The sequence below is a fragment of the Poecile atricapillus genome, chromosome 3 (assembly GCF_030490865.1).
Source record: "Poecile atricapillus isolate bPoeAtr1 chromosome 3, bPoeAtr1.hap1, whole genome shotgun sequence".
Classification (NCBI taxonomy): Eukaryota; Metazoa; Chordata; class Aves; order Passeriformes; family Paridae; genus Poecile; species Poecile atricapillus.
Window position 1 is genome coordinate 49,343,110 of NC_081251.1, and position 20,337 is coordinate 49,363,446.

At 39.2% G+C, this 20,337-nt stretch overlaps 1 protein-coding gene across 1 annotated transcript in view; it reads right to left on the bottom strand.

Annotated features, from left to right (window-relative positions):
- The window catches only part of ROS1 (ROS proto-oncogene 1, receptor tyrosine kinase), an 82,776-nt gene that overhangs the window by 54,802 nt on the left and 7,637 nt on the right, over positions 1–20,337 (bottom strand). The window contains exons 2-14 of the mRNA XM_058835702.1: positions 15,854–15,907; positions 13,932–13,991; positions 13,224–13,250; positions 10,368–10,428; positions 9,624–9,772; positions 8,255–8,393; positions 7,555–7,756; positions 6,793–6,869; positions 4,371–4,493; positions 3,224–3,408; positions 2,019–2,116; positions 976–1,487; positions 174–386 (exon numbers count right to left, since the gene is read on the bottom strand). Coding sequence (XP_058691685.1) covers positions 174–386; positions 976–1,487; positions 2,019–2,116; positions 3,224–3,408; positions 4,371–4,493; positions 6,793–6,869; positions 7,555–7,756; positions 8,255–8,393; positions 9,624–9,772; positions 10,368–10,428; positions 13,224–13,250; positions 13,932–13,991; positions 15,854–15,907 — 1,900 coding nt within the window. The remainder of the gene's footprint in view (positions 1–173; positions 387–975; positions 1,488–2,018; positions 2,117–3,223; positions 3,409–4,370; positions 4,494–6,792; positions 6,870–7,554; positions 7,757–8,254; positions 8,394–9,623; positions 9,773–10,367; positions 10,429–13,223; positions 13,251–13,931; positions 13,992–15,853; positions 15,908–20,337) is intronic.

Here is a 20,337-nt window from a genome sequence, read left to right on the forward strand (position 1 = left end):
CTGCTTTAACTAAAAGCAAATTTACTTATCCTGTATTCTTTAATATTTCTAAGAAAAACTCTTTTTTGTGCCCTTCATTTTGCAGTCTTTGCCCAAAGTGTGTGTCTCACTAGGTGGAAAGATTTATACACACTTTGTTCTTCATTTTTCCTGTGTGACAAAGCAATTCTCACCTTCTTCTAAAGTTGTACCTCTAAATGACTCTGACCATGGCCCTGCACCAGCAGGAGACACAGCTCTGACTGACACCTCATATGCTGTGAAGCTGGCCAGCCCTTTCACTGTAAGCCTCGTGTTACTAATATTTGAGACAACCCATTCCTCCTCAAATGAGTGCTGGGGTGACACTTTCACATCGTAGGTCCAGTTCTGCCAAGCAGATAAACCTGTGTGAAGCAAATAATCATGTTATTACAGAGTAAATGACTGTAACTGGTGATACACATCCTTTGAGAAAGATGTATATTGGAGACTCCTTTTAAAAATGCCAATATCAGTGGAATTAAGAAAATTTACACTCTTCCCCTCTGGCCCCATGCTTCAATCCCCCAGGAGGAATACAATCAGAACAAAAAATTTTCCCTGGCCAGGTAATTTTCTCCTATTCAAAGACACATGCACAGAGGGTAGAAACCATAGCACAGTCACTGATCAAAAGTCATTACACCTCTGCCATGCATTTCCTGTGCGATATCAGTACCCGGCATTACTGCTACTCCATAATATACTTAAGATCAAGCTTTGTTTAAAATCCTTGCAGGGAACAGATGAGTTGCCAACACAAACTTCTATTGATTTAGACAGACAATTTAGCTATTTTACTGGTAAATTATGGGCTAAATTTTTCAGAGGTAACTCCATAACTTCCATCAGGATCTGCTGTTGAAGTCACGAAAGCCCAAATCAAGAAAAGAGAAGCTAGAAAGTTACTTCTCTAGAAAGAAGTGGATCTTCAGGGAAATCAGCTGAACTTACTGGTTCCAATGGCACGTTCAGGTGGCCTCCAGCTGATCACAGCTCGGTCCCATCCAAATAGAGCCGTGACAAGACGAGGAGCAGTTGGTAAAGGAAAGGGCTGAGTCGATGGCCCATAGAAAACCAAGTTGCCAAAGCCAAAGTACTCTGGGTACACCAAATTGCAATCCACAATGTACTCATTGAAGCTAGAACTTCCCACTGGAGAGACCTCCTCGTGGAAAACTGCCGAGCCATCTGTGACTATAAATGTGTTATCCTCGTAAACAAAGCTCTCCATGTCATTAAATGGCACTTGTGATCGCAGCGTGTGAAACTCCGAACCATCAAGAAAACCTGACACAAAGGCCTGTTCTGTTTCGTTGAAGAAAATGAGTCTCTTAGATTGGAAGTTGATTGTGAAGGTTCTCAGAGCACTGGATCTCACCACTGGTGAAGCTGTGGAGGCGGCGCCAGGAAAGAGTGGAAGGTTTGCTCTGTATATTCCATCCTCCAGGAGACAGAAAATATAACTGGCCATAGACCAAAAAAACTCAAATAACTACAGTGCAAGTCTGTAGACAAGCCACAAATATTTTAGCAGTTAAGACATGTGCCTGTCTTTATGCACAATAAAAAAATGCTTTTGGTACTATTAGTATATATATGCTGGGGAAGTAGACACATCAGTTTTTACCTTTTGGAAATTTGCATAGCAGATTATTGGAGAATATTCTTCTACAATACCTTAAATGCTAAGCATGAACATTTAAAATTCATATAACTTCATATTCATAAAAGCATGAAATTTCTGAAACTCTAATTTCTGTATTGAAAAATCTTTATCTCTTCTGCTAATGCCGTAAAGAAAATGCAGGAAACAATACTGCATGGCACCTTTCTTGTTCCAATTGTTTTGTAGCTTGCTATTTGTTGCCAATTGCACTTTTGTTTTGTTAACTTAAGAGCTTGAAACAGAAACCTAGATGACTAATGAAGTGGAGAAAATTAGAGAGGAGCTTTACAGCATCTTTGTCACCAAGCACTCAAAAGAGTTCACTTACCCATTATAGGGATCAGCTATAACCTTCCTAGGGGATGTCAGGTAAAGAGGAGTGATGTCTTCAGCTACAGTGCAGTTCTCTAAATGGCAGACATGTATCTGGGGAATGAGAAGAAAAGCAGGTGATGCGTTCATAGGGTGTTGGCTAATGAGCAGACAAGCTGACCCGAGATTCCTTCAGGGGATGGAGAGAGTGAAACACCTCGCTCACAGTCCTAGGTCCTTCTGGGCTCCTGAGTGTTCAGTCAGCCACATATAACTGTGTGCACAAAGCCATGACAGCACAAAGCCATGACAGCTTACCCTGCAGCTGTCAGTCATACCTCTAAGCTGGAGGGAAAACTGCGTATCCAACTGCCTATACTCAATTTGGAGGATTATAGGCAAACCGTACTTGGAAAATCATCTGGCAGGGAAGGGAAATGCTTTTCTGATCCTGGAAGCAATACCTTGGAATTCAGAAATCTCTGCCATTGGTCTACTCATCTACAGCTCATTTGTATCTTTCCATCACTACTGCTTTTCCTGCTCCCTGTTCCCTGTGCAGTAAGTAAAAACTCAGACATGGCAAGAGGATTAAAAAAAAAAATCCCCCACTACCCATTATGGGCGAGTTTCTAGTCCTCTGTACATTAGAGGATTACATGGGTACATGCAAAATCTGACCATTAGTGTAACTGATGTTTTATGAGTAAGAAATCCAGTGCAGGGTTGCCATCTCAGTTTTTACTTCAAACTGAAGCAGATACAATCTGAGCTGCTGCCATTGTATGAAACACTTAACATATTTTGTCAATTATGACAGACAATAAAATCACTATCTAATTATCTGACCACCTGCCTGAGGCAGAGTAGGAAATGAACAGAGTAGATGGGTAACCAAGAGAAACAGTGTGCCTATACTGGATATGAGGAGGGTGTGAAGTCAGTCTCAAAAACAAACTAAAACCAAAACATCCTAAGGCGAAAAACAAGGCCAGGAGCCAGAGTTCCACATAGGGTATTTCCTTTAAATATGACCTGATAGTTAAGCCTTTCTTCTTTTTCAAATTATAAAATATGTGAATATTAATGTTGTATTAAAATATATTTTTGTAATTATATTTTGTGCATACATATCTACACATAAATCATATTTTCTCATGTAAAATTAATCATGTAATGGTTCAAATTAAGCAAGAAATTAATTAAGTACTAGACTTTTACCTTTTCATTCATGACAAAGTATATCTTCTGGTAAAGCCAGTCTACTGAGATGGATACAATATTTCCCCAGCCAGCATAAAAGAGCTTTAGGTCAGATACATCAGACATATTTGCAACTCCTTTCTCCCAGATAGAATTCCCTTCAGAAAAATAGACAACTTGCTGATAAATATTCACAGAAATTCCTAAAAATAGAAAGATATGTGCACACAGATAATACAAAAAAAGTTTCAGTTATCGGTTAATTATTCTACTTGCCTTAAAAATATGTACTTTTCAGTCTGCAACACATCATCGTCTTTGTCAGAGAAAAGTTAACTGTTTTTTCTCCTGACTTCTAGTCTTCTTTCAGATAATATAAGGAAGCATTCCCATGTGCTATGTAGGTGACATTATTATGGAGAATTACCCTTCAGAAAGGTAATCAGACAATGAGAGGACATGTAATATGCAAACCAACACTGATTGCCCCTCTACAGGTCAAACAGATGCAACTGGCACCTCACAAAGCACCTTTCACTCTAGAATTCAATCTCGAGATAATCTGTGCCACCTCTGCACTATCAAAGGCTATTTAGTCAGTGGCAACATTCTTTCTCTAGAGCCTTTGTGGCTCTGTGAAATTTGGTAGATAAACTCAGATTTCCACAGTGTCACCAAGGACAGGGTAGATAAGAAACGTTAGAGTGGTGAGTAATTTGAGATAACATGGTTATCTGGTGACTTTGGCTACTAAATGCCTCATCAGTATGCTAATACAATAGCACTCTCTTTTAACACTTGGCATTATTTTATTCAGAAGTTTGAACCACTTCATTTCCCCATATTCCTGTTGAGAAAAAGTAGATATTAATTGCAAGGAAACATGGATTCATATTACCTCAATTTATATACCTACAACGTAAAAAATTAACCAGCTGCCTAGATATAGTGAAGAAAAAGTTGCAGTGGGAAGAATGATTTTTCTCTTCCTAATGCCTGTCACTTCAAATATATCAAATCAGGTCCTGAAAGTTCCTATTTCTCCTGATTATCTATAAAGGGAGACTAGATACTGTCTCAAGCTATGTGAGGTGAATTCTGTCCTTGGTGAAAAGAGGTCTTAGTTGCACTTGACAGAAAAGGAGAGAGCCCAATCTGATTTTACCTGTGATGTTGTGGAGTATAGCACCATTTGGCAGGCATTGAGCAGCTTCAAGGAAGTGTTCCGTATATCTCTTCCTTAAAGACTCTTTTCTGGATAGAAAGAGCCACGCTGCTTTTTCTTTAACTAGCAAACAGAAAAATTCAGAATTTAGATGACAGCAGCATGTTGCCAATTCAGATACTTCAGTAACAGACATGCATATGCACATGTACCCAAACGTTTGTATGTATGTACCTATGAATATATTTTTACATTAGCAGTGACAGACCAAAACTTAAACTCTTTGAGTGTTGAAAGTATATGGAGTTATTCACCATTGCAGTTGATTCTGGCTCCTCACAGAGAGTGGGAACACACCACGTGAATTTCACATCATCATTCCTGCAACAATAGTCAGTTCCCTAGTGTGGGAAAGTAAGCTGAAGAAAATGAAGCCTTACTGACTTGGGGAAATGAAGGCACACATGACTTCAAGATCCAGCAGAAATAGGATATTTAACCCCTCTGAACTTCTTTGAAAACCCCAGTCCAACTAGAATATTATCCCACAGCTGGAGAAAAGCAAGGCAAGTCCATGTATTTCATGTGTTTTCTTGTAATGATTAGTGATTTATTCAAAAAACAAGTACTTATTACAGATGAAGATGATAATGGGATAATATCATCTACTTCAAAGGTGATAAATTTACTATTTTTTTTTTCTAATAAAGTCACAGAAATTAAAGTCAACAAGGATAGTTTTAGTCACATTAACTTCATGCTTATAAAGGCCCAAGTAATTTACATCAAAACCTCTGCAAATAGTAAATCTGTACCTTCTGCCTGGCCTATGCATAGCCCTGGGAAAGATAACTTGCCTCACTTCTGAATCTTAAATCCTTGGAAATCTAGCACACACCCTGCTAAATTGATTGTTACCTTCATTCTTAAAGATGGTGTATTATTTTGAGTATGATTTTGGCTAATTTCCATTGGCAAACAATCCTTCCCTTTTTTTAATCCTCTCCAGTTTAAGCAGCTGTCTGCAATCAGATATCATTTCCTCATATGGATATCACAAAACTGTGATCAAATGCTGTCTTAATTTATTTCCAGATAATCTGCATAGATTGAGCTGCATGTATTTCTCACATGATGCACACACTGTGAGTAATTTCAATAATGATGCCTTCAGAGCGGAGTACAAGAGGCCAATATTGCCTCTTTATCTCTTTTCAAGTAACATTTATTGCAATCTACAGCAGCAATCAGATTCTTTCCCTGACTCTTCTCAGACCTACACAGCTCAGTGCCTGATGCAGTAACACCACTTCTGGACATGGTGCATGAGGAAGGGCTGCTCCTGCTCATGTTAGCACAGAGAGAAAGCACGTGCCTGTGCAATTTGAGGGAAAACAACTGAAATTTTATGTGAAAACTAACAAGGGGGGTGAGGTGGTTCCCCACCCTCATAAGGTGGACTTTGGGGGGTTTGTTTCTTTGGTTGTTTGTTTTCTACCTTAAATTAATTGCTTGGCCATTGGATTGATGTAGTGAATGCAGACTGGGCTTTCCAAAAATGACACAAATGTTTATGACTCAGGGTCCACCAACCCTAGAGCAAACCTCTGTGGAGTTGTCAAGTAAGGAAATATCAGTGTGTCTGAGCTAATACACACACACACACACACACACACACACAAATAGTAATATTTTAGAAAGCACTAGAGAAGCAAGTTCAGTTTCTCTAACCAATAGCAGAAAACTGGCAATTCAGAGACAGTCTTGGAGTGTTTTCATAAAACTGAAGAATTTCCAGGTGTTTGACAACTGAATCTTTTCACGAGAAGGGAAGTCTTATTTTGTTTCCTAAAAGAACATTTCCATAACATCGATTTCACTCTTATTTGTGCTCTATGTCAACACATATCTTTCTCTGCCAATTAATTAATAATTCTGCAATTATTTGAGTAATAATATAGTGCATCATTACCTTCAATATTAATTAGTTGATATAGTAAAATAAATACCTCCATGAAGGAGCAAAATAAATTGGTATGATTTCACATATATGGCTTGAGATTTTTGACAAAAGAGTTTCATGTTAAATATCTTATATTAGAAGAAATGTATTTGTCTGACAGCTGTTAAAATCTCATCTAGAAAATGGAATTATGTTTTTTCCAGTCACTGCCTCAGACCACTGTGGTGTTTTTCATTTGTAATACAGCTCAGATCTGTTTGGGCCTACCAGTTGTGCTTCCTTAACATATCCACAGCTGAAGAACAGGACCCTCTGATGTGCTCCTGACCCCTCAGTGCCCAACTCCTTGACACCTTCACAGTCTAAATATTTGTGTCCTCTGCCAGGTAGGGGCCAGGCCAAGGAACAAGAGCTTATCCCCAGGAACAGGCGGTGATAAGGACTCTGCTACTCTCGTACCTTCGGATGCCGGTGTTGTGATGTTGGCTTCGGCAGGGGGTCCAGCACCAGCCTCGTTGACTGCCACAATACTGAACCTATGGTACACCAAAGAGACAGGCTTTGGTTGGTGGGTTTCTTTTGAAAGATTGCCTGAGAAACATTTTATCGAGTAGGGAAACTGCTATAGAAGTGCTTGACTTTCAGAAAATGCCTGTTTAAATACGATGCTCTGGGAAAATTTAGAATAAAAACAAAACCAACCAAAGTCTGAATTTCCCAAAGGCAGAACAACAGAATCTTCTAAGTTTCAATTCCAAATAAATTTTCAGACTCAGAAAAACAACTCCATTTCAAAGGAAGATCTGTATTTACCAGTGCAAGTAGAATGCAGCCCTTTGTGGTTAATAAAAACAAAGGAATTTTTCCAGATTCTTAAAGGACTACAGAAGATTGCTCTATCTTTCTCCTACTATACTAAAAATACGCCACACAAGCCTAAAAGAATTAAAAACAGCAGCTAAGAAAATTCAGCCTCCCAGCCCCATATCAAGTTATTTTTCCTTCCTCACCATCTGACTTCTGCAAAAGCAGCCAAGTTACCCAGGAAAACTCTGTTACCTCAAGGAAGGTGTCCTTGCTTTTGGCAAGAATGTAAGAAAATAGCATAATTGTGCAGAATTATTAAGGCAGGTAATGCAGGTATTAAGGCATACTCAGGGCTACTTGGGCAAGAAGTGTGACCTCATATGTGGCCACGTTGGCTATCTTTTCTTTTTGTACCTGTAAGTGGTGTTTGGGAAGGTGGAATAGAACTGAAAGCTGTGCCCTCTTGAGGCTCTCAACAATTTATGATTCTCACTGGTCAGGAGCAAGTTATATCCACTAATCAATCCGTTCGGAAAAAGTGGTGGAGACCAGCTAACTTCAACAGTGTTTGGACTTGAACTCTGAATGTCTTTAATGACAGGAGCTGTTGCAGGAACTGCAAGAGAGAAATATCTGAATCCAGGATTTGATTAAGACATAAACCGTTTTTCATTTTTAAATATATTTTTAGGTTTTACACCTGTAAATTCATTTATACATATAAATGTATTATTATACAATAAATATTATCAGGGACCGTTAACATTTCAGCAACATTTCAGGGTTTTTTTTAATGTCCAGGAAAACAGTACTGTGTTTCAATCAAATATATGCATAATTATGTCCAAAAGTACCCCATGTGCCTGCACTATTTTGACCGAGTCATTTTCTATGCTTGGTTTTAAAACCAAAAGCAGGGAGAAGCCCTAAATCTTCTAGGTCAAACAAAAAGAACCTATAGTTTTTTAGTTTGGTCTTCTGCAGCTGCCCAAGAGACAACATACACATGGTTCTGAAGATTAGGCACTGATGTTTTCTGCCAAAGAAACAGCAATGAAACCCAAATGTTTCTATTAAGGTCCTGGAAGATGGAATTAATAGTGCAACTCATTACCTCCATAAGCATGTGTCCGGTAGCTGGGACTAGGCGGAGAATGGAGCTGCAGCTGAGATGTAATGATCCAAACTACTTGAAACACATATTCTGTGAAGGCCTGCAGGTCTTTGACGGTATATGAAGTTTCAGATACTACCTAGATTAATGCACAAACACAATTGAGCTTTTCCTTCCTCCAGCTGCAGCTACTATGTGGGATCTTATGAAGGCAAAAGAGGCCTGATACAACAACATACATATTTCAGGATAAAAAAGGGCAGCATTCCAAATTTAATTAAGAGGAAATTCTGAAAGTTATTTGCAGCATAGACTTTGATTTTCCATTTCTTTAGAATATTTTCTCTTCTCTTTCTTCAGAACATGGCACCAAATCTCAACAATGAGCAGGTGGATTGATGCAATAGCAAATTTTAAGTAAAAAAATAAAAGCTAAAATAGTAGCATATTACAAGCTATGTATTTTAAACATATACCACAGGTTTCAGATACAAAGGATCCTAGTTACACTGCAATATTTATTGCCTGAAGTAATTGCTTCCTATTATTTCATCAATGATTCATTCAGAATAACTCCCTGCTTAGCAAATTATCTTTACCTTTGATTTGTGGCACCAACTTGTCGTGCCCTGTAAATTGATCCAATAGAGATGATGGCAAGATAACAAGTGTACAGATGACGCAAAAGAACAAATTATGAGAATAACTCTACTGAATCAGAACAAAGGTCTTTCTAGCCAAGTATTGTGCTTTGACAAGAAGCAAAAAAAAAATTCTCTAGGGAGAAGTATTAAAAAAAAAAAAAAAATAGCCTACAGCCATTCTTCTCCTGAATACTCTCACTGGCATTTCACAAGCATGGCTCAACATGAAACAATGGGAATATTTGCATTTAGCAGAACTCAATTTTTTCTTCTGCTAATTTTTCCAGTCACTTTTCAAACCCGATTTAGTAATTTTAGCAATTTTAATATTCAGGAGTTTAATTTTAGCAATTTACCATCCACACATGCCAGGAAGCAGCTGAAAATTTCAACTACCCATTCAGTGAGAAAATATACTTTGCTAGTTTTGAACCTGCTACCTGCTAGTTTCCATCAAGGTCCCTAGTTCTTATTGAAAGTTGAAGAAATGGGGAATAATCCACTCCTTCTCAGCTTCCTCATGCCACTCATGATTTTGAAAATATCTTTCATGTACCTAACATCTTAGGTACATGAAATATACAGGAAGTAGATATACATAATATACCTAACAATATTTTTTCTAAACAAACAAACAAACAAAAACAGAACAAAAAAAAAAAAACCACCTAAAAGCAGAGACAAGCCAATTTCCTTACAAAGTAAAAGGAGGTGTCCTCCCTTACCTCTGTGTACCTCCAGTCACCAGGGAGCTTGCTGAACTTCCACTGGATAATATATTTCACCCCAGAGATGTTAGCTTCCTTCCACCCTAATGTGACACTGTGGTTTCCAATGACAGATGCAAATGGTGCACTAGGCTTGTTCAAGTAGTCTGAGGGGAAAATACAATATGACAGTAAGAAAAAATCTTTCATGGCAATCCCTCCATCTCCAGAGTATAAACCTTTTACCTCACACACCTAAAAGCTGCAAAGCCCATAAAAACACATAAAAAGAATATATTAAAATGCTGCTGAGTAACTTGCATGGCATTTTAAAGGCAGTTTGATAAGTCAGACAGAAACAGGCCAGGTTCAATGTAAGCAGTTGTGACTACAACCCCATACTTGTGTAAGTACATTTTTAGTTACAGCTACTTAGTAAACTTTTTTTCTGAATAGAAACGTAGAGAAGGCATGAGAGACTTCTGAAAAGGTTTTCAAGGGGACTATTTCAATATTACTGTATTGGCCCAAGGTATCATCTTAAACAGTTAAGACTGGATTCAAACAGTCTCATGTCCATGAAAGAGGGAAAAATGTTTTACTCCAAGATAAACTTCAGTGTATTTGTTAAGAGAGAGTGGTAGTTTTCTGATTAATGAAAATACTCAAGACATTCCTATTTTTTAAATAAAGCCAGATCATAGAACAATACTATGAATTTGTCAGTCTGTCAACTGGATACAGGACTCTATTCAGACTTACTTAATGCTTCAACTCCATATGCATCCTCTGCACAGCTACAGCCAAACTTACAGGAAACTGCCTGTGTAGGGTACAGAACCCACTGGTTAGCTTTGTGTAAAGGCAAACTTCCTTCCAGAATAGTTTTAAACATACACAGACACATTTTAAACATACAAATTCTGTGGACATTTTGCAGATACACAAACCCTGTGGAAATATTTTTATTAAATATAAAAAATAGCACTACCATGAACTCACTCCAAAGATATTCTTGAGAGCCTTTTCATCAATTTACTGGGCCATGAATTAAAGGTTTCCTCCTTACACATTGTCCCATTGTAGAAAGCATGAACATGGGGCTACATTAAAGTTGGAAATAGACTTTAGTGATGACCATGGAGTTAGGAAGACAAGGTTTTGACTAGTTAGTAATATATTCCACATGTTACATTTCACCCTTTCCCTGCTTCACGTATTCCCTATGAATGAGGCACATTCTTACAATGTATTTCCAGTGAATTTTCAAAATAGCTGAAATTAGCAATTTTTAAGAGCAGCCATGCTAAACCACCCTTCCTTTTCAGCAGCTCCTCCTTCTGTTACAGTTGTGCCTACAAGCTGAAAACATAACAAATACCCCAGAGCAGTGAGCTCCACACTGATGTGCTAAAACCAGAAAATTCCCAAGTTTTCAGTTCAGGTAGGGAAGATGTGTCATTCTGCTTTTTATGTAGAGAACTTAAGAAGAAGTAGAAACGAGTTCTAGGTGGGTCTCAGTAGCTTTAAAATTATATGCAAGATTGAGTCTCTTGGAAATCCAAAACTTTGGAGAAGTGGTGATTTGAGCTTTTCTAGGCAGGATGTTTATTTGGGCTCATTTTATTCTGCAAGTTCATTCAGGCTTTAAAGTCTTGAAGTTTTCTCCATACAGCAGAGAGCTTTCAAGTGATAATCAACCTTTAGATCATTCAGAAGCAATTCATTATAGCAAGTGAGGAAAGTTTTAATTGCTCTTCCTATGATTTGAGGAAACACACTTCTGGCACCCTATGGAAACTGATAAGACATGTTATTTCAGACAACACAGTTGCAACCAAGACAGATTTGAAAACTTGCTTAGCTGTATATTCCTATATACATTATATCACATCTAGACATTCAGTGCCAAGTGCAAGCACTTATAATGTTTTTCCAATATTTTCATATTCAGAGAAATAAAATGTTTTCAGTTAAATTATCACCATTGTTAGCAGGTGAAAATTCAGGTATTTGCACCTATAAATTATCTACTGTACACTGGAGCTTTCATTTATGACTAATATTTATTTGTTTTAATGGGCAATGTCCCCAGATTGCACACTTTTGGCCTCATTTAACACACGTATTTCTGAACATCTGTTTTTTGTTGTGTTATACCTTCTTCTGGTTTTTGTTCTGAATCTGAACCATAAATCAAATTTTTGCTTGAGGTAAGAGGATTGTTAAAGCTCCTAAACTTAAATTTTGAGGGAAATTTGCCAGCTGCTCTACTTGAAAACAATAAATCTTCATATTTTATCCATCCATCAGCAACGTTATTATATAAGCCACAGTCTGATGTCTTTTCTTGCGATTATTCCCATGAAATTCAATGGCAATCCCCTATTCCTAGGTGGAAGGAGAAATACTATCAGATTTCAGTCCCAGGGTGCATTCAGACAACAGAATTGAGCTAATGCCAAAGAAAAAGTCCGACTTTTACTCCCACTCCTTTGCTCTTCAGGCTGCAATGACCTAATCCTCTGGATGCAGTGACATAGTGCATGCCTGACATGTGGGTAGTCAAGTCAGTCAGTCAGACCCAGTGGAAAAGTAATCCTAAAAAAACCCCTGCAGAGTCAGAACATTTAAGTGGCATATTACATGACCAAAGAGGCAAAAAAATCCCCCAACACAAAAACAGCAAAACCCCACACTCATTTTATATTTCTACAAAAGTAATTTGGTTACCTCTTGGACTGTTCCTACACTCCAAAACTACCATTTAGTGCACTAGTAAACCCTTGTCATCATCACAATTTGATAGACTAAAAAAAGCATTTTAAAAAAAACAACCCTTTCAATCAAATTTCCAGGTTGCCAATGGGTTTGTGTTCTACTTGTGACTCTCTCCAACTCCTCCATCACCTCCTTGAAATGTGTTGCTTCCATCTGGGAGCAACCTTCATCCTGGTCTCAATAGTGCCAAACACAATCTTTCAATCATCTCATCCCCACCCTCCTATCCTGCACTCTGTTCATGCTGAAAGGGCCCATCTCTTTACCAGCACTTGGTTGACCCATATTCATCACTGTGAACACCAGTCCATCTACAGCACTCCCCACTTGAGGTCTCTTTCTAAAGGGCATTGTGTTGCCCCTTACTACATTGTGTTTTATTTAATTTAGAGCCTCTATCCAGTCAAGAGTTTTGTCTTCTAGCTCCCACTCTTTGTTCCCACTTTTTGCCAAGCTGGTGTCATACCAGCCTTAACAAGCATTCTCTCTGGACAGTCTTTGATGGAATTAATGAAAAACTGGATGGACAACACTCTGTGAGAGTGTAGAACATGGTTTGCATAGGTCTGTCCTGTTTCATAATACCGAGATTAGTCTTCTTTCTTTACAGCAATGTTCTTTGTCACACAGCAGTTTTTAGTGCAAACCTGGCCTTGCTCACCATGCTGAAAAGGTAAATAATTCATTCTTCATCTTTAGGGAGTACAAAACAATTGGACCTGAATTGATAAGTGTGTGTATCTACATTGCATTTCCTACCACTGTGTGGATATAGCAATTGCGGAAATAATGTGGGGTTTTTTTTTTTTGGTATTGCTCTGATGGTATTTGACTTACCTCACATGCTCTAGTGTATGTCTCGTTCTGCCAAGAAACAAATTAATAAATTGTGGGGTTAGCATAAATACTAAGTATTTATTGAGTATTTCAAATAGATAATACCAATTTATTAGGATTTCTTATAGTGAAAGTACATTACAAAACCCTATCATTGTCAAATAATTAAAGAAGGAAAACCCACACTTGAAAAAACAGAAAGTCAGCATTAGCATGATGCTAAGGTTGAATGAGATTCAGATATTCAAGAGATGCAGAAAAATGAGAAGTTTAAAAGTTGTCATGGCAGTTGTCCCAAACCAATGGTAGTTCTCATCCACCTGGTTTAGTAAAAGCAAGAAATCAATCTGTTGAGGGCCATGTGCCTCATTTACATCTACATGAAACTCCAAAACAGCCCCAGTAGAGTAAAATCCTGAAAAGCACTAGTGCATTCTCACTGTCTAAAAATCTGTGTTGAGCTTAATGAACCATAAAATACATATATTCTGACAAACTCAATGAAAACCTTTGATATTACAGGCAACTTGCATAATAAGAATTATTAATTTCCCAAATCAGAAATTATAAGGAACTGAGAAAAAATGTAGACATTACATCTTTTGGTAGCAACACTGCTCTGATTGGATTTTGAACGTCTGCCATTGGATAAGATACTCAACAGGCTGGAAACAAATGCTATAGAGCCAAAGCTCAGGTAATACTCACACATTTCAGTGGACAGTCAGTTTGCACGGTTGCATTCCAAAACTGACATCCCTCTGTACACTGCAAAGACAGAGGATGGCTTTAAAAATTACTTTTAAAGCAAAATTCTAAATGGATACTCCAGCAATTAGCAATACCTTAAAGGTAGATATGGGTGTTATAAGGATCAGATCCTAAAGTAAAAGAATTATGTTATATAGTGCCCTTCTCAATGCAAAACCAAATACAAAGCAAAACAAACTCAGTCTTGTTCTGGGAATGAGTTTACTTAGCTGGCTATGATGTGGCCAGCACCCCCACCCTCCCAGTTTTATTTCACCACTTATTCTCTGTGCAGAAGCGGCAGACATGCAATGTGCAGGACAGCAAAGCACAGAGGAAAGCTGTTCAGCACAAGCCCTCCCACATGTGCTCGCCAAGAGGCGTTGGCTTTAAAACCATGAGTTTGCAGAGAAGCAATAAATATTATGTCATTCAGTTTTGATGTTGGACCTTTCTTGTTTATGCTGTCCCATCTACTTCTTAGTGGTTGTGAAGGTTTTTCTTTTTAAAGGGAATCTGAAACAACTTTACAAGCAGAAGACTAATACTGAGTGTTGCAAAGCCTCATGAAAAATAAAGTGAAGATTTGATAACACTGAGCAAAGATACTCAGAAGCTTAAACAGGTGAGTCAACCTTGCTATGTATTGTCGTGACAACACAGACTTTTATGGTCCCGGCATCATAAATTGCCCAGCCTCACTAGATACGAGGTGTTGAGAGGCTGCTTGCCACTAGTCTTGTGGAAAATAATAAAGACTGAATTCCCCACTACTCTTCAAAGAATATGTATAATCACTGATACTGCAATTGGCAGGAAAAACTTTCTAACACAATCTGAGCCATTAGAAACCCAGAATTCTTTATCTGTGCAGGACACTCATAAGGACATTTCCTTATTTTTGTGTGTATTGTGAGACTTTACAACCAAGTATTTATCCACTATAATCATACATATTCATTAAAATGTGTTTCTCATCTAATACATAAACATCACTTTCCTAGAACTAATTTTCCTGTATCTGCCTCCTACTGGAAGTCCTGTTATGGTCCTGAAGGTTTATCAGGAGGGGTCTCTGGTGGCCATATTCAGTGAATGCTTCAATATTAAAGGTGACCTTTCCTTGAACTTTTTCTTTGGGCATGTGATGTTGATTCTTGCTACATAACTTGCAAAAACCCCACTGTAGTCCGCTTTATCTGCTTCTCCACTGGTTCCAGCCATGCTTATCATCCTGCATGCATAGCTTTATATATTTTTATATTTTCTTTTTGCCACTTAGTCTTTAAGCTTTATTCAGCAGCTTCAGGAGAGCTGAAAATTTTTATTCTCTGTATTATTCATCACCACCAGCTTGAATTGCATCTGCAATATGAACTAGGACATCAGCTGAAATCCTCCAAGAATGCTCCTATGGAAAACTCACGTTAAGCCCCCGAGACAGACACAACTATTTGAAGTCCTAGAGAACTCTAAATGTTCAACAATTAAAAGTTTTCTTACATTGAATCACTGTGAAAATAAACTACTTAACTGCACAGAGGTAACTGAATAAGACAGTCTTAATGATTTGCATGTTGGAGGCAACACTAGCTTTGGCTCATTGTCTCAAAAATGAAAGGTTTTGAACTTTGTCTATCACAAATGTGAACATAACTCACAGCAGAGATCATCACCCTTTACACATTTTCTTTAAATAAAAAATATGTAGCCGTGTCTCTAATAATTTGAACCAAATCTACCCACTCAACTTAGTGACTTATGCTAGACAGGCAACTGTGCACATTTTCATGGAGTCTTTGAAAATATAATTGTACCCATTGTATTCAAATAGCAGGAACATAAAATGTCAGTAATTAACAAAGTAAACCATTACTCACCGCTCCAGTGATGTCACTAACATTGCAAAGGTTAGTAATTCCAAGTTCTCCTCCCTACAGGAAAATACATCATTTTTTTTATCATTTAAGAGAATCAAAATATTTCCCCCAAATTCTTTGATTAAAACACATTAAATTATTAGCTTCTTGTAAACCAAATTTTCTTCGGCTGATGTTTCCTCTGATGACCTGGAGAAATTTATTGTTGAACCACCAGTAGCTTCTCACTGGAGATTAATTTCAGAGATACCTTCAAAGACATTGGCAGAATCAGATGGTGTGAATCAAATTATCTGAGGTAGGAATTTGGCTCTTACCTCTCCATTCTGGTTCACTGAGTCAATAACAAATGCTTCACAAATATGTTGGGCTTAAATGACAAAGCCAAGTGGCTTTGACCTCTTGGGAGACTGAAGGACCTTCCTTCAAGCTAAATGCCTTTTGTCTGGCCACCTTGAAGGAATTTTACGAAGCCATATGGTGATCACCACCACCCTTCCTCTCCTGCCAAAAGTGTTCTCCAGCAAACTGTTTTTTCACATCATTCAGAGTGTGTAAAACCTATCACTGTCACTGAAGTGCAAATGATTTGAGGATGCATGCAACAACCTTAGAGAAGCTGAATAGCAGCTCTTAAGTTTTTGACCTGAAACCAGGTAAGAACAGCCTTAATAAAACAATTCTCGGGAAGAAATTTTCAGCACACTGCATACAGCGTGGCAATAGTGAGGATCAAAGCTGTCACCAAAAAAAATCGAACACAAGTAGACCAGAGGAGAAAAATAAGATTTACAACTCTCAGACTCAAAGATTACATTTTTTACACCTGAACCAATACATTCACTGAACATAAATGTGATTTCCCTGTCTTTCAAAGCTGAAAGGAAGAGCAACTTGTTTCTTATTCTGAATTAATTTAAACTCAAATCAAAGGATCCCCATTAAAGTAATCATTGCATGATAAACTTCCATCAGAAAGCAATTAACTCTTTCACTGATGCAAGAGCTCCAAATAGTTTCAAAGGAACTGTCAGGCAAGTATATGAAATAAAATAGATCAGGTGATAGTTCCCTGCAGCAGGTTTCCACAATTAGCACCAAGGCACAAAATGTCCTTTTTACAAAGCAAATATACACAGTGTTCTAAAACACATCAACATTTCTGGCAAATAGAAACATGGAGGCAACTACTGAAGGCAGAATAATTGTCTAGATTTCAGAGGTTTTGCTTATCTTTGTCTTGCATTCTTAGAATGTCTTGCACAATATTCCAAGCAATATTAAGAAAGTATAAAACTAAGGATCTTATCACTAATTTTAATACTTACAGAATTAGCCACAATTAAAACCAGCTAACTTAAAAATTAAGCTGCAACTAATTTCAGGACGGCTGTGTGTGTCACAGAAAGGAAACTTCTTGTGACTTTACAGTTTTCCTCAATTATATAACAAAAGCCCTGGACTAGACTGAAATGAATAAGTGAATAAACTGAAAGAATAAAAGTTTATCTTCCCCACCCTCCAGGGTCTGGGAAGGGTCTATCATTTATAGTAATTGCATGGAGTCAGAGTAGTGGGATTTGTTCCTTACCAGATTCCATAAATTCAAATGGTAAACATTAATTCTCAAATTCTGCTCTTAGCAAAGCACATTCTGTAGAGTAATTTTGATACATAATACGAAGTTCCTATAGTGCTAACAACAATCTGTACTTAAAAAGTGTAATAAATTATGGTTGTATTAAAAATTCGGAGTATATAAGAAAGATATGTTTTGTAGAAACAAAACAAAATATAAAGCATGGAAAAGCCTCCCCCCCCAAGTGGGATGAGGCTTTCTGCCGAGGGGTTGCTGATTACCAGCAACGCCCAAGATAACTAACCAAAACCGGCCCATCAACCCAAACAAACACACAGGACACGGACCATCAGGAAAACAATGACACTGGCTCGGGAAATTATCTACCTCCGGATCCAAGCAACGCCCTGCGGATTCCAGTGGGTAGAGAAACTGATCAATCGAAAAAGACAAGTTCCAAAAGAAAAGCTTCGCCAGACTCAAACATCTCTGTGTCGAAAAAGCAATCAGGGAAAACAAAGGAGGAAACCCGGCCAAGATATTCATCGGCACCAACCCGGATTCCACCACCCTGTCATGAAAAACTTAACTTTGCAACACACAGAGTCTCCTTTGCATGAGAGGAGACTCTGGCCGGACACAAAAATAATGTCATCATTCTAGGTCAGGAAATCCATTCACTGGACAATCAAGGACACTTGGTGAATGGAACTTGCCTGGAATTTTGGCCTGAGGACTTAAAAATCCTATAAAACCCCAATCCTGAGGATGCTCAGACGTGGATTTGGGAAACCTATACCTCCGGTGTAGACCCCTGTCCACCCAGCGCTGCGCTGTTCTTTTTATTGTGGGTTTTTATCGCTGTTTCTGTTTATTATTGTTTTTTTAATAAATTTCTCTTTGATTTTATCCCAAAATTGCCTTTGCATTTATAACAGATTGGTGCCGTGACTCGGATCGGAAAAACTGTAGGAGAACCTCGCTATCCAGGGGGGTACCCCCGCTGATTTCAGCGGCCTGGGAAGCCGAGAACCTCCGCAGTTCACTCCGACACCCGAACCAAATTTAGGCTGAGGTAAAAACCACAATAAAAGAGAAAATACGGATCCAGGAAGAGCTCGGGAAGAGAAGCCGCGGCTTGGTAGCTCATAAAAAGTCAGTTGTGCACGAAGACATCCTCGCAGGAAAATTGCTGTAAGTACTGCAAGGTTGAGCGGAGTGATTGGGCAAGCGTGTGTGAGACGTGATCTGATCACGGAGCGAGAGCGGACTCCAAAGCCGCGGTTCCATCCTCCCGCGAGGGAATTGGCCGGCCACGGAGGAAGCGAGTCGGGGTGAGAGGACTCTCTCTACACGTTTGTAAAGCCTGGGGCCAAAGGGGTGCTCTGGGGGACTGATCACGAAGGGCTGGAAGAGGAAGAGGACGTCCAGTAGAGCTCGGGAAAGAGTAAACTCTTCTAGCAATCAGGACCCAGGAGAGGTCCGGAGGAGAGATCAAAGCGCTAAGAAAAACCCCGGAACAGCAATCCGAGAAGGTGAGTATTAGCAGACTTTTTGACTCTCAAACTACAAACACAACGCAGAATACTAGGTAAGACTTTTGTTTTTTTTCCTTCACCATGGGACAGAAAAAGAGTAAAATGCAAAAGCCAGTAGACACGAGAAACCCTTCCATAGAAACGAAGGAATTGTTAGACATCCCACCAGAAAGTCCTTTGGGTTGGTTGTTAAAAGAGTGGGAAAATTGCCCTGAAAGGAAAAAGAAGTCCAAGGCAAAAATGATCTACTATTGTGCCGAGGTTTGGGGGGGACAGAAACTGAGGCCCCATCTCACTTGGCCAATATTAGGAACATTTGAAAAGTGGACGTGCAATGAGTTACTCTCGTATGTAGAGAGCAAGGTTCCCTCGGACTCCGAGGAACCGGAATATGCCCGACTCTGGCTAAAGGCCAGAGTAGGACTATTTCCGATCAAACTAAAAGATGAAACAAAAACAGAAACCTGGGAGCCCCTGGATCATTTACCTCCTCCATACCACGGGCCGGCAGGGTCTCCCGTGGTGGACCAAGTGGTGCCATCAGCTCCCACGAGCCAGCTGGCACAACCAAGTGAAGCACACACATCGCGAACAGGGGAACCGGCGCCAGCAGTGGTTCCGGTGGCCCCTCCCCTGGCTCCTCCTGTGGGAACCGCGACCGCCGCGGTTTCCCAAGAAACCATGGTAGCGCAAAATAGGGGATCTCCGTATCCCCCATTGCCCGTCCCGTTGCCCCAGCCAGATCCCCCAACTTTGGAAAGGGGGATCCTTCATAATAACCTAGCGGCAACTGATTTTTCATCAGCAATAAAGGAACAAACTCTCAAAAACCCCTATTCCCCCCCCGCAAGCAGGACTCGGTTTAAGTCTAGACAGATGAGTGAGGAATGGGAAGAGAATGAGAGTAGGCACAGAATGTTCCCTCTCAGGGAAGTGCCTACTGCTCCAGGAGTGATTGGATTTGTGAATGTACCCCTAAATTCAGGGGATGTGCGGGCATTTAAGAAAGAGATGGGAAGATTGTTGGATGATCCGTTTGGAGTGGCAGAAAGGTTGGATGAATTTTTAGGCAGTAGCATTTATACCTATGAAGATCTCATGGCTATCTTGAGATCTCTGTTTAGTCAAGAGGAAAGAGAAATGATTAAACAAGCTGGTATCAGGGAGTGGGAGCGGCGAAACCCTCAGGGAACGCCAGGCACTCAAAAGTGGCCGAGCGTAAGCCCGAGTTGGAACGCCCAAACAGAGGATGGTAGAAGGAGCATGAATGATTTAAGGAATATAATTGTGCAAGGAATAAGGGAAGCGGTTCCCCGGGGCCAAAATATTAGTAAGGTGTTTGGGGAATGTCAGGGGAAAGAGGAATC